Source organism: Ursus arctos, unplaced genomic scaffold (assembly GCF_023065955.2).
Source record: "Ursus arctos isolate Adak ecotype North America unplaced genomic scaffold, UrsArc2.0 scaffold_5, whole genome shotgun sequence".
In the NCBI taxonomy this organism is placed as follows: Eukaryota; Metazoa; Chordata; class Mammalia; order Carnivora; family Ursidae; genus Ursus; species Ursus arctos.
The window spans coordinates 10,481,744-10,496,264 of NW_026623067.1; the positions used below are offsets into that span (position 1 = coordinate 10,481,744).

The 14,521-nt window shown below is 35.3% G+C and overlaps 1 protein-coding gene across 1 annotated transcript; it reads left to right on the forward strand.

The window, feature by feature from the left end:
• The first annotated feature begins 1,115 nt into the window (after positions 1-1,115).
• On the forward strand, positions 1,116-2,045 carry LOC113261917 (olfactory receptor 2T27-like). The gene has a single exon (XM_026508228.1). It carries the CDS (start codon positions 1,116-1,118, stop codon positions 2,043-2,045), a length of 930 nt encoding a protein of 309 aa, XP_026364013.1.
• The last annotated feature ends 12,476 nt before the right edge of the window (positions 2,046-14,521 follow it).

Here is a 14,521-nt window from a genome sequence, read left to right on the forward strand (position 1 = left end):
ATAAATTACCCCAGGACTAAAGTCCTGTCACAAGCTTATAGTGACTCTACTTTGAGTGACACTGAGAACTCTGCTCTCTTTCCATTGACAGATGGACATATACAATGTTTTTTTCGTTATCTCAAATAATTAAATGCATAAGAAAGTGGGATTTGATGTAACATAAAATATTTCAAGTATATTATTGATAATAAAAGCAAAACTTCCCATTGTTATTGCTTTTAAAAAGAAGAAACATTGCCTGTGAATCATCAGGGTTCACAAAGGAAATCAACTCATTGATCTAGGAATTGAATATTTATGAGACATCTCATCAAGTAAATGAGGATGTATATCTTCATTTGTCTTTAGTGTCATCACAACATTTGCAAAGATGAGATATTAAAATTTATTTGCAGAACTTTAATCAACTCCCTAAAAATATTTTGAAGAATTTTTTTTCCTATGGGAAATGAACCATAACTGAAAGATTAACAGACAAAGGGATATGACTGTTGTATTTTAGGTTAATTGAATAAGAACATTATTCAAATGAAAAAATAAAGTTTAAAACTAAGATAAGAAGTGAGAATTAAAAGGACACTAAATAAAATAAGAACTAAGGAGGTTAGTAAGTAAAATAGAATAAACAGACTATCTCATTAACTGGCAATTAAAATTTATTTAGAAAAGCTGTGAGATGGCCTCAAGGGAAGCTTGAGATCCTTTGGGGTGGAGGTGGGTAGAACAGGACATTCAGAAAAGCAATATGAAACACGCAAGAATGTCAACAGATTAGAGCAAATTAAAAAAAAATTAAATATATAGGGAAGATAAGGGTCAGTTTAGTAATTATTACCAGTCAAAGGGACCAAATATTCATTTGGTGGATCAGACCAACTGTAGACTATGACATTGCTAATTTCTAAGTAGAGGTGTTTTGACTTGATGGAGTGTTTTTTTTTTTTTCAATTTCTTTTTTATGAGAATGTATTGTTTTAAAGTCCTAGCTGTGAGTGTACAGAGAAGTGAGTGTTAAATGACTGATTAAATTGTCTTAACAAAGCACCATATCCTCTGTTATATTATTGTGCTTTTCCAAATTTTCAGTTTGAATAAAGCATTTAAATGAAAACATGGAGCAGAAGAATGAAAACTCAACTGACTTTATCCTCCTGGGGTTCTTTCCCTGCTTCAGATATCCCTACCTCCTCATCCTCCTCTTTCTTTTCATCTACACTATTGCCTTTACTGGAAACTCCATACTAATGCTCCTCATCTGGCTGGACTCCCACCTCCACACCCCCATGTACTTCCTGCTCAGTCAGCTCTCCCTCATTGACTTGGCTTATATCTCCAGCACAGTCCCCAAGATGGTTGCCAACTATTTCACAGGGAGGAAGAACATTTCCTATTTTGCCTGTGCCACTCAGCTCTTTTTCTTCCTCACCCTTGGTCTTGCTGAGTGCATCCTGCTGACCCTAATGGCCTATGACCGCTATGTGGCTGTCTGTAACCCCCTGAGATACACAATTCTCATGAACCCCAAGGTCTGTCTGAAGATGGCTGCTGCAGTCTGGATTGGGGGAGCCATTACAGCACTTGTACATACCATCTACCCAATGAATTTCCCTATCTGTGGTTCCAGGGAAATTAATCATTACTTTTGTGAGATGCCTGCCATCCTGAGGATGTCTTGTGTGGACATATCATCCTATGAGATGGTAAAATTTGTATCAACAATTGTGTTTCTCCTGGGCCCATTTTTTCTTATTCTGGTCTCCTACACTCTCATCTTCCTTACTGTTCTAAGGATGAATTCTTGGAAGGGCAGCAACAAAGCCCTGGCCACCTGCTTCTCCCACCTGACAGTGGTGAGTCTCTACTTTGGTCAAGCCATCTTCATTTACATGACACCCACTTCTTCTCACACACCTGAACAAGACCAGATTGCAGCTGTGCTTGGCACCATAGTGACCCCCATGCTCAATCCACTCATCTACAGCTTGAGGAACAAAGAAGTGGTGGGGGCTCTGAGGAAGTGCATGGGGAGATGTGGCAATTGAGAAAATGCCACGTTTCCACAATATCACTCCTTACAGTCCCATACTCAATACTAAAAGTAGCCATCAACATTGGGTTGTCATACTGGAAATGTAACAACATAAGGGATCAGGAAAGTATTAAGACTCAGGCATGCTGGTATTTGTTTGTTGGGATAAAATCTTTCTTAGTTCCATAGTTAAGGCTTCCTTTGAGCACAACCTTAATGTGTTATTTATCATTAGCCTTTTGGGAAATTATATGGATTTTGACAATAAAACTGTACAGGGGTAATCTCCAACTTCTTGAGCAGCTTCAGTGTACCAGGACATGTAGTCTAAAACAAATTGTCATCCTAGAAATAACCCCTTGATTGATATTTCTTATTTTAAAAAACATCATCTCTGTGTTTCCTTTCATTCATCTATCCACTCTTAATGCCCTTGACCAAATCTCCACTCTTCAAAAGATCAAAATCACCTGTTCCATAAAATCTTTGTGTATAACCTTTTCTTTCAGCAATCTCTTATTGGTACTCATGTATTTTTTTTTACTTTATTACACATAATTTGTGCAGCTGCATTATTTTGTCTTCTTAATTAAAGAATATAAATATCTATATGTGAAAAGAAACAATGAGGTAAATTACCTCAAAAAAATTGTGGTAAATTTTTAATGGATTTTACAGGAATTATTTCTTTAATTTTTTCTCTTATTAATTTTTACCATTTTTTTCTTTTTGTTGGTACATTAACATTAATCATTCTCAAGCTAATTAAATAGCTCTACTTTATAGTTTTATAATCCTATTTGGTGTGGCTTCTGAGTCTATAGTTTAAGATAAGTACTTAATTGAATTTTCATTTTGTGGTCTTCTTTCAAGTAAAGCAAGTAATAATAAAATGTGAAATTATGAAATTACACTTCATTTTCATAGACTGACCGTTCAACATCCTTATTATTGACATCATGATTGTCATTAAATTCATGTATTCCTGAAAATATTCACTTCCTTAAAAATTTAAAAATTATATGGTATTTCATTTATAAATATAAAAAACAGTGAAAATCAGTTTATCAGATCTTAACAAGTCACCATGCTTGAGATATGATTTTTCAAAAGATAACCAAAGAGAGAAATGAAAAGAAAAAGATCCCTGTTTATCCCATTCCTTTCCCTATTCTCCAGCACTCATTGCTTTCTGGGATTCACATATATCATGACTAAAGTTTTATATATGTTGCAAAAATTATGTCTTCTTTTAATAATAATTTTTATTATGTTATGTTAGTCACCATACAGTATACCCTTAGTTCTTGATATAATGTTCCATGATTCATTATTTGCATATAACACCCAGTGCACCATGCAATATGTGCCCTCCGTAATACCCATCACTGGCAAAAATTATGTCTGATGACAAGTACTCATATTCCAGATTACATGCACAAGGTGAGATGAGCTTTACTGTGTTAATATTTAATTTTAACAGTTTTAGGTAACAGACTTTACACTTGTAAATAGTTGTGAAATATATTAATTTAATATTTAAAAAATATTAAATTAGAAAATCATGGTGTTCATACTATTTTACAATGAGTCCTAATAAACCTGAAAGTAACTTATTATCTCCATCCCATACAAAACACTTTACAGAAGTCTACATATTACCTTAAAAATATTCAAAGAACTTTTAATTTCTGATACTGTAGCTTATAAATTTAGAATATCATTTTAATTTCTTTTTATAAAATCTCATTTTCTGGTGAAATTCTCCTTCAGTTTTTCTTTTTTCTATCTATTTCTCTATGTAAACTTATTAAACATTAGGGTATTTTTAAGCTCTTATTTTCCTACTCCTATATCTAGGCCACCTATCATTTGCTTTCCAAAGTCTTTCTTTCTTTGGTTTTCAATAATAGCTGACTTGGTGTAGGTAGAGATTTGTGATTGAATACTTGGCATTTTGTTAAACTTGTAGAGGACCATGTACACAAATACATAAAGCAAATATAAACAGACAAAAAGAAAGAAATTGACAGTAATACAATAATAGTAGGGGACTATAATACTAATAAATATAATAGATCAATGATTGGACCATCTCCATCCATACAAAACAGAAAATTAAGGAAACAGTGTTTTTCCATTACACATTAGAGGAGTTGGAACTAACAGATATATACAGAACATTCCATCCAAAAGCAGCAAAATGAAAAATTTAATTTTATTTTGCTTTAATTCCACTATAGATAACATACAGTGTAATATCAGTTTCAGGTGTACAAAATAGTGATTCAACACTTCCATACACCACCCAGTGCTCATCACAACAAAGTGCACTCCTTAATCCCCACCACCTATTTCACCCATCCCCCCACCTACCTTCCTTCTGGCAGTCATCAGTTTGTTCTCTATTCTTAAGAGTCTGTTTTTTGGTTTGCCACTCTCTCTTTTATTTCTCTTGGCTCATTCGTTTTGTTTTTTAAATTGAACATGTGAGTGAAATCACATTGTGATTGTCTTTCTCTGACTGACTTATTTTGCTTGCCATAATACTCTCTAGCTCCATCCATGTCATGGATGGCAAATGGCAAAATTTCATTATTTTTTATTATATATATATTTAAACTTATAAGACTCACCATCCAAAAAATGAATAATCCAATTAAAAATGGTGAGAAATCATGAACAGACATACAGACTTTTCTACAATAGCCAAGTTATGGAAACAGCCCAAGTGTCTGTTGATTGATTGATGAATGCATAAAGAAGTGGTATATAATATTACTCAACCATAAAAAAATAATGAAATCTTGTCATTTGCAATGACATTTGTGGAGCTAGAGAGTATTATGCCAAGCAAAATAGGTCAGAAAAAGACAATCACCATGTGATTTCACTCACATGTTCAATTTAAAAAACAAAACGAATGGGGCGCCTGGGTGGCACAGTCCTTAAGCGTCTGCCTTTGGCTCAGGGCGTGATCCCAGCGTTCCAGGATTGAGTCCCACATTGGGCTCCTCCACTGGGAGCCTGCTTCTTCCTATCCCACTCCCCCTGCTATGTTCCCCCTCTCGCTGGCTGTCTCTCTGTCACATAAATAAATAAAATCTTTAAAACACACACACACACACACACACACACACACACACACACAAATGAGCCAAGGGAAAAAAAAGAGAGAGCTGCAAACCAAAAAACAGACTCTTATAGAGAACAAAGTGATGACTGCCAGAAGGGAGGTGGGTGGAGGGATGGGTGAAATAGGTGATGAGGATTAGGGAGTGCACTTATTGTAATGAGCACTGGGTGGTGTATGGAAGTATTGAACCACTATTTTGTACACCTGAAACTGATACTACACTGTATGTTAACTGACTGGAATTTTTTAAAAACTTGAGAAAATGTTACAGGAAAATGTGATAGAAAAAAAACGTTACAGAATGGGCCGGTGATGGGTATTAAGGAGGGCACATATCGTATGGTGCACTGGGTGTTATACGCAAATAATGAATCATGGAACATTGCATCAAAAACTGGGGATGTACTGTATGGTGACTAATATAACAAAATAAAAATTATAAAAAGAAAAAAACGTTATGGGAAAAAGAATTCTGTATCTTCATCTTCTGTGCTTAAGACCACAATTTAAACTGATATGGAAACTAAAGGACAGCTTTGAATACATGTTAAGTTACACAGTGTCATAATCAGAATGAATTTAACTCCACCATTTGCTATACATTTTTTTGTGATTTACTTCTCTTTAAGGAGAAAAAGGGGTACTTTAGTAAATGTTTATTAAGGCAGTACAACCCTTGAGTCTTATAATAACTACTTGGACATAATGAAAGATGTTTTATGGAAAATAATATTAGTTCAAAAATTTGTGTCTTTTATGCATAAATGTACACAATATCACTATTTTCTCTTCATTTCCTTTCTCTCCAAAAAGTTATAAAAATTCACAATATCTTCAATTTAAATTTTAATTATGATTTATTATTTTCCTTTTATGAAAATATTGCAAATATTATGAAGAAATTAAAATGTTTTTGACGGTTTTAAACTAAGTGTATATCAGGCCGTTGTTCATACTTTTGTGTTTGCAAAGAGGACAATATAAATTTAAGAAAGAATGAAACAGTTCACTCCCATTATACTAACAAATATTAAAATGTCTAGAAATTGAGTTATTGGCAAGAATCTAATTCCATGTTGCAAGTATGAGTGGAAATTGGTAACACAGTTTAGAGAGTGATTTGACAATATTTAAGTAAAGTTTGTGAGAAGCTAACAAGAAACACTTACTTTAGGTAAAGCACATTATTTTTTTTTTCCTTATAAGGGGAAACTAATCCATAGATTGTTACCAAGCAAAGGCAGTCTGGGTTTATTAGAGAATAATATAAAAGTAATAATAATGTGAGAGAGAAATAAAAATTTCATTTTAAGATGAACGAATTTTGGGCCTGGGCTAGAGCTATCATAAACTTTTTACAAAGGAATTGAGGCTTTCATCAAAGGGAAAATTTGATATAACCAGAAACTTACAAACTTGTAAAACACATTAAAGGTTTATTATTTTGACAAGTAAAGTACATCTTGGTAAAAATTTAAATGGGAAAGCTTTGTTAGAACCTTCACATTTACCTTGACATTGTTTCCAGAAATGATAATTACTGAAAAGACTACATTGGTTATTGAGCACCACAGGGAAATTTCTCCACCAATCTGTGCAACTTTGAACAGGTGTTTCTGTCATAGTCTCGAGAAGGGCTTGGTTGTCACACAGTGGTAAGCTTTGTTTTAAAAATGTCAGCTTAGGGGTGCCTTGGTGGCACAGCGGTTAAGCGTCTGCCTTTGGCTCAGGGCATGATCCTGGCATTGTGGGATCGAGCCCCACACCAGGCTCTTCAGCTATGAGCCTGCTTCTTCCTCTCCCACTCCCCCTGCTTGTGTTCCCTCTCTCGCTGGCTGTCTCTATCTCTGTCGAATAAATAAATAAAATCTTTAAAAAAAATAAAAATAAAAATAAAAATGTCAGCTTAAAAAATGTGAGCTTAAGAGTGGATTTAAATATTAATAGAGTTTTTGGAGACCATATTGTCTCTATTAAGTTACTAATTTTCCCTACTTTTAATTGGGATGTCTACAGAAGGTAAAAATTGCATTTATCTCCACAGTATGCTTATAAAACAAAAAAATCTCAAAGATATCGCTGCTGAAATCATAGCTATCAATGCCTAAACCATTGTCTTTTAGACAGGCTTTGGATAAAGACATATTTAATCACTCACATACTACCTAGTCACCCAAATAGAATGAGTTGTAGATTTTTTTAAGATGCATCTATAACAAAGTATTTAGAAGTTATGGCATATCATGTTAATAATAAATTTTATTTTAATTATTCTTAAAATATCAACACTCATAATTAATAGTCTAACAGACCACCCAGCATTTGAACAGCCATTGAATAATCATGGGGTTAGGAACTGGAGGATACTATGCTGAGCAAAATAAGTCAAACAGAGAAAGACAATTATCATATGGTTTCATTCGTATATGGAATATAAGAAACAGCACAGAGGATCACAGAGTAAAGGAGGTAAAACTGGGAAGAAATAGAGAAGACAAACCATGAGAGACTCTTAACTATGGAAAACAAACTGAGGGTTATTGAATGGGAGTTGGTTGGGAGGAAGGGGTAATTGGGTGATGGCCATTAAGGAGGGCACATGATGTGATGAGCACTGGGTGTTATAAGCAACTGATAAATTATTGAACACTACATCTGAAATTAATGATATACTATATGTTGGCTAATTTAACTTAAATAAAAAAAATGTGAAAAATTAATCATGGGGTTTACCTTCATAAAGAAAAGAAACAAAGGTAACTGGATTTAGATTTAGAGCAAATTAACAGTTCTTTGGAAGTTAGAAAAAAATGGAATTTTGAAGTTATAATGTGACCATATAATAGGTGTTGGGTATTAAGTAATGTCTACTAAACCAGGAAAGACCCACAAAGTTAAAAATAAAAATAAAGCTTGAATATCAACATGTCCAAGAAATATTTGCACATTTTAACCTGTTAATTGATGACAACAATATAGACTTCATTTCAAAGTCTAACCAGGGATTTCAGGAGTTATGTTAAGGAAGACCTATTAAACTTCTAGGTGAGATGACAGAGTAGGAGAATGACAAGCACCCATTGTCTCATGGATACACACAAATAACATCCACATCAGTTTAACTAACCCATAAAAAGACCCAAAGATTGGCAGAACAGGCTCTCTACAGTTAATCATAGAGAGTAATCCACATGGTAAATGGTAGGAAGACTGGAGATGCATTTGGGAACAAACCAAACATGCGAGATGAACCACAAAAAGTAGGGAATCCAAAGTCATGAAGAAGGGAGAGGAACAGACCCCATACCAGACATGGGGGACCTGCACTGAGAAGAAGAGTCCCCATAACATTTGACTTTGAAAACCAGAAGAGCTTTATGTCACCAGTTTTGACAGTCAGTGGGGTTTAAGACTAAACTAAAAACTAAACTAAATATCAACAGGTTTGGCTGTGAGAGAGGCAGGGGGTGATAAGAAAAAGTCCCTACCCTTAAAGAGACAGCATAAAAACAAACCTCAGGAGTTGTGGAATAGAAGCAGTAGTTTGAAAAGCACCTTGGGTATATGGGAAAATTTATTTAGCAATCTCAGAATATAGAGGGATCTTTAGGATGCTTCCCTAAGAACAAAAAAGATGATGGTAACTATTTCTCTCTCCTGACTCTCCACCTAGACACCAGACACCTACAAGTCCAGTGTAAACACTCACCACCTAGCTTGCTAACATCTTGGCCCCGCATTTTCCGGACACATCCCACCTACCCCACTCAAGAGATGTTCTTTCAAAGCAACTCTAGGTCCCATCCTGCAAGCAGCCTGGCACATACATTGCTAATACCATATGCCCTGACCCCAAGTTCTCCTATGGACAGCCCTATCCAACCCACTTCACTTGGCAGGATTCTATTTAAAACAGCACCACAAGCACTTCATTGTGAAAACAGCTGCAAGAGTGGCCAGCCTTACTCCAAAATGACTTTCCCCGGCACAAAAATGGACACATAGATCACTGGAACAGGGAAGAGGGCCCAGAAATAAACTCACTGTTATATGTCTAATTGATCTGTAACAGAGGTCAGAAGAATACATAATGGGCAAAAGACAATCTCTTCAACAAATGGTGTTGGGAAAATTGGAAAGTTACAAGAAAGAATGGAACTGAGCCACATTCTTACACTATACAAAAATAAACTCAAAATGTATTTGCCATAATGAGCACTGGGTGATGTATGGAATTGTTGAATCACTGTATTGCAAACCTGAAACTAATAAAATACTGAATGTTAACTATACTGGAACTAAAATAAAATAAATAAATCATAAAGTGTTAGCATTTACTTTGAATTAACTAGATTTAGTTTTTCTACCATCAGAGGGAATAAGGCCTAGAATAAAAAGTTACATAGTTACAGAAAATAAAGTTAAAATTCTGGCATTAAAAAAACCCTCAAAATGGATTAAAGACCTAAATTTGGGCCTGAAATCATAAAATTCCTACAAGAAAACATAGGCAGTAATCTCTTTGATGTCAACCACAGAAACATTTTTCTAGATATGTGTTTTCTGTCAAGGACAAGTAAGCAAAATTAAATGACTGGGATAAAATAGTTAATAAAATACCAAAAAAATTAAAACCTTTTGCACAAAAAGGGAAGCCATCAAAAAAACAAAAAGAGAATACACTGAATGGGAGAAGATATTTGCAAATGATCTATCCAATAAGGAGTTAATAGCCAAAAATATATAAAGAAGATATGCAAGTCAAAACCGAAACAAAAAACAAACAAACAAAAAACTTTACAAATTATCCATTAAAATTTGTGCAAAAGGTGCAAACACACATTTGTCCAAAGAAGACATAAACATGACCAGCAGACACATGAAAAGATGCCTGACATCATTAAACATCAGGCAATACAAATAAAAGCCACAATGAGATATGACCTCACACCTCTTAGACAGGCAAAAATCAAAAACACAAGAAAAAAACAAGTGTTTGTGAGGATGTGGAATAAGGGAAGACTCGTACACTGTTCAGAGGAATGCAAACCAGTGTAGCCACTGTGGAAAACAGTATGGAGACTGTCAAAATTTAAAACTATATTTCCCATATGGTCCAGTAATTAAACTACTGAGTATCTACACAAAGAAAAATTTAAAAAAAAACATTAAAGATCCTTCCTATTTCATTGGTGTTGGTTGTGACCTCTCCCCTTTCATTCATAATTTTATTAATTTGGGTCCTTTTTCTATTCTTTTGAATAAGTCTTGCCAGTGGCTTATCAGTCTTATTTTTTCTTTCAAAGAATGAGCTTCTAGTTCTGTTGATCTGTTCTACTGTGCTCCTGGTTTCTAATTCATCGATCTCTGCTCTAGTCTTGGTTACGCCTGTTCTTCTGTTCCATCTCCAGCTTCTTGAGGTGAGAACATAAAAACTGCATTTTAGATTTTTCTATTCTTATGAGTGAGGTTTGGATGGCTATGTATTTTCCCCTTAGGACTGCCATTTCAGTGTCCCATAGGTTTTGCACCTCTGAGTTTTCATTTTCATTGGTCTCCAAAAATTGTTTAAACCGATTTTTAATTTCCTAGTTTCCCCAATCATTCTTTATTATTATTATTATTATTATTATTATTATTATTATTTTCTTTATTATATTATGTTAGTCACCATACAGTACATCCCTGTTTTTTGATGTAAAGTTCCATGATTCATTAGTTGCATATAACACCCAGTGCACCATGCAATAAGTGCCCTCCCCACCACACTTCACCAGCCTATCCCATTCCCCCACCCCCCTCCCCTCTGAAGCCCTCAGTTTGTTTCTCAGAGTCCATAGTCTCTCATGCTTCATTCCCCCTTCTGATTACCCTCCCTTTCTTTATCCCTTTCTTTCTTCCCCTACCAATCTTCCTAGTTCTTATGCTCCATAGGTGAGAGAAGCCATATGATAATTGTCTTTCTCTGCTTGACTTATTTCACTTAGCATTATCTCCTCCAGTGCAGACATGTTGCAGCAAATGTTGAGAAATCATTGTTTTGATAGCTGAGTAATATTCCATTGTATATATGGACCACATCTTCTTAATCCAGTCATCTGTTGAAGGGCATCTCGGCTCCTTCCATGATTTAGCTATTGTGGACAATGATGTTATGAACGTTGGGGTGCATATGGCCCTTCTCTTCATTACGTCTGTACTTTGGAGTAAATACCCAGTAGTGCGATGGCTGGATCATAGGGTAGCTAAATTTTTAACTTTTTAAATGACCTCCACACTGTTTTCCAGAGTGGCTGTACCAACTTGCATTCCCACCAACAATGTAGGAGGGATCCCCTTTCTCCACATCCTCTCCAACAATTGTTGTTTCTTGCCTTGTCAATTTTTGCCATTCTAATGGATGTAAGGTGGTATCTTAGTGTGGTTTTAATTTGAATTTCCCTGATGGCTAATGATTTGGAACATTTTTTCATGTGTCTGTTAGTCATTTGTATGTCTTCATTGGAAAAGTGTCTGTTTATATCTTCTACCCATTTTATGATATATTTGTTTTTTGTGCATTAAGTTTGAGAAGTTCTTTGTAGATCTTGGATACCCAATCATTCTTGAACAGGATGGTTCCTAGTTTCCAAGTGTTTTAGTTTAATCCAAATTTTTCCTTGTGGTTGAGTTCCAGTTTCAAAACATTGTGGTCTGAGAATATGCAGGGGATAATTTCAGTCTTGTAGTATTGGTTGAGACCTCTTTGTGACCCAGCACATGGTCTATTCTGGAGAAAGTCCCATGTGCATTCGAAAGAAGAGTATTCTGTTGTTCTGGGGTGTAGTGTTCTGTATATAACTATGAGGTCCATCAGGTCTAGTTTGTAATTTAAAGCTCTTGTTTCTTTGTTGATTTTCTGCTTAGGTTATCTGTCTATTGCTGATAGTGTAATATTGAGGTCCCCTACTATTAACGTATTATTATCTGTAAGTCTCTCTATTCTGGTTAAGAGTTGGCTTGTGTATCTAGATGCTCCCCTGTTGGGGGTGTAGATATTTATAATTGTCATAAACACTTCTTGGATACAACCTTTAAGAATAATATAGTGTTCTTCTATATCTCTAACTACAGTCTTTAGTTTAAAATCTAACCTGGCTGATATTAGAATTGCTACTCCAGCTTTCTTTTGAGGTCCATTGGCATGAAAAATTGTATTCCACCCTTTCACTTTCAGTCTGGATGTATCTTTAGGTTCAAGACGAGTCTCTTGTAGACAGCAAATGGATGGGTCATGCCTTATTATCCAATCTGCAACCCTGTGGTATTTTATAGGAGCATTTAGGCCATTCACATTGAGAGTGATTATTGAGAGATATGATTTAAATGAAACTTTTATCAACAGTGTTATGCCAATAAATTAAACAACCTGAAAGAAATGGATGCCTTCCTGGAAACCTATAAACTACCAAGACTGAAGCAGGAAGAAATTGCTTATTTAAACAGACTGATTAATTATGAAGCAATTGAAGAAATGATCAAAATCCTCCCCAAAAACAAGAGTCCAGGCCCAGACGGTTTTCCTGGGGAATTCTACCAAACATTCAAAGAAGAAATAATACCTATTCTCCTGAAGCTGTTTCAAAAAATAGAAACAGAAGGAAAACTACCAAACTCATTCTATGAGGACATTTGATCCCAAAACCAGGCAAAGACCCCCATCAAAAAGGAGAATTACAGACCAAAATTCCTGATGAATATGGATGCTAAAATTCTAAACAAGATCCTAGCTAATAGGATCCAACAGTACATTAAAAGGATTATTCACCATGACCAAGTGGGATTCATCCCTGGGATGCAAGGGTGGTTCAACATTCACAAATCAATCAGTGTGATAGATTATATCAACAAGAAAAAAGTCAAGAACCATATGCCCTTCTCAATAGATGCAGAAAAAGCATTTAACAAAATACAGCATCCTTTCCTGATTAAAACCCTTCAGAGTGCAGGGATAGAGAGTACATTCCTCAATTTCATAAAAGCCATCTATGAAAAGCCTACAGCAAATATCATTCTCAATGTGGAAAGCTGGAAGCCTTTCCCTTAAGATCAGGAACACGACAAGGATGACCAATCTCACATTCATTCGACATAGTACTAGAAGTCCTTGCAACAGCAATCAGACAACAAAAGGGGATAAAAGGTATCCAAATCTGCAAAGAAGAACTCAAACTGTCTCTCTTCGCAGATGACATGATACTCTATATGGAAAACCCAAAAGAATCCACTCCCAAACTACTAGAACTTATAGAGCAATTCAGTAATGTGGCAGGATACAAAATCAATGCTCAGAAATCAGTTGCATTTCTCTACACGAACAATGAGACTGAAGAAAGAGAAATGAGGGAATCCATTCCATTTACAATAGCACCAAATATCATACATTATCTTGGAATTAACTTAACCAGAGATGTAAAGGATCTACATTCTAGAAACTACAAATCACTCTTGAAAGACATTGAAGAAGACACAAAAAGATGGAACAATATTCCATGCTCATGGATCGGAAGAATTAACATAACTACAATATCCGTGCTACCCAGAGTTATCTACACTTTCAATGCACTCCCAATCAAAATACCAATGACATTTTTCAAAGAACTGGAACAAACAGCCCTTAAATTTGTGTGCATGCATAAGGAAACATGAACCAAGGTGGAATCAGAAGGAAAGGACCACATACCTAACCCTAGACAGCACCACTTTGCAGAATAGCTTTAACAATTAACATCATCTTTCACGAATATAGAAGCATTAATGAAAAGGTTCTGGAATCTCAAGGACTATGCTCCATCCTTATATGTGATAAACCATCATGTACAGGAAAACACCTTCAACTAAAATCATCCTCCTCAATAGTGATCCCTATTCAACATTGGGTGTGTAGGCCTAGGGAAAGGTCCAAGTACATAGAGCTAAGAAACAACGGTGTCAGGATAATGCCCTTCAAGTCACATTGGTCTTCCTGAAGGTGGAAGCATGAATCAAAGTGATTATGGTATCATTAGGAAAGGCCTGCGAATATACAGCTAAGAAACAACAATGTACAGGAACCATCTTGCAGCGTACACTATCTTTGGTTAATGTGGAATCCCTATCGTAAGTGGTTGTGGCAATGTAATGAAAATGCCATAAACTTATCTGTAAGAAACAACAGTGCACAGGAACACACTTAGCCCTACCATCATCATTCATGAATATGGAAGCATTAACCAAAGTGGTCGTTGAAGCCTGATGAAAGTGCCAAACACTTTTCTCTGAGACACAACCCTATACAAGGAAAGACCAATGAACATCATCTTTCACCAGTAAGG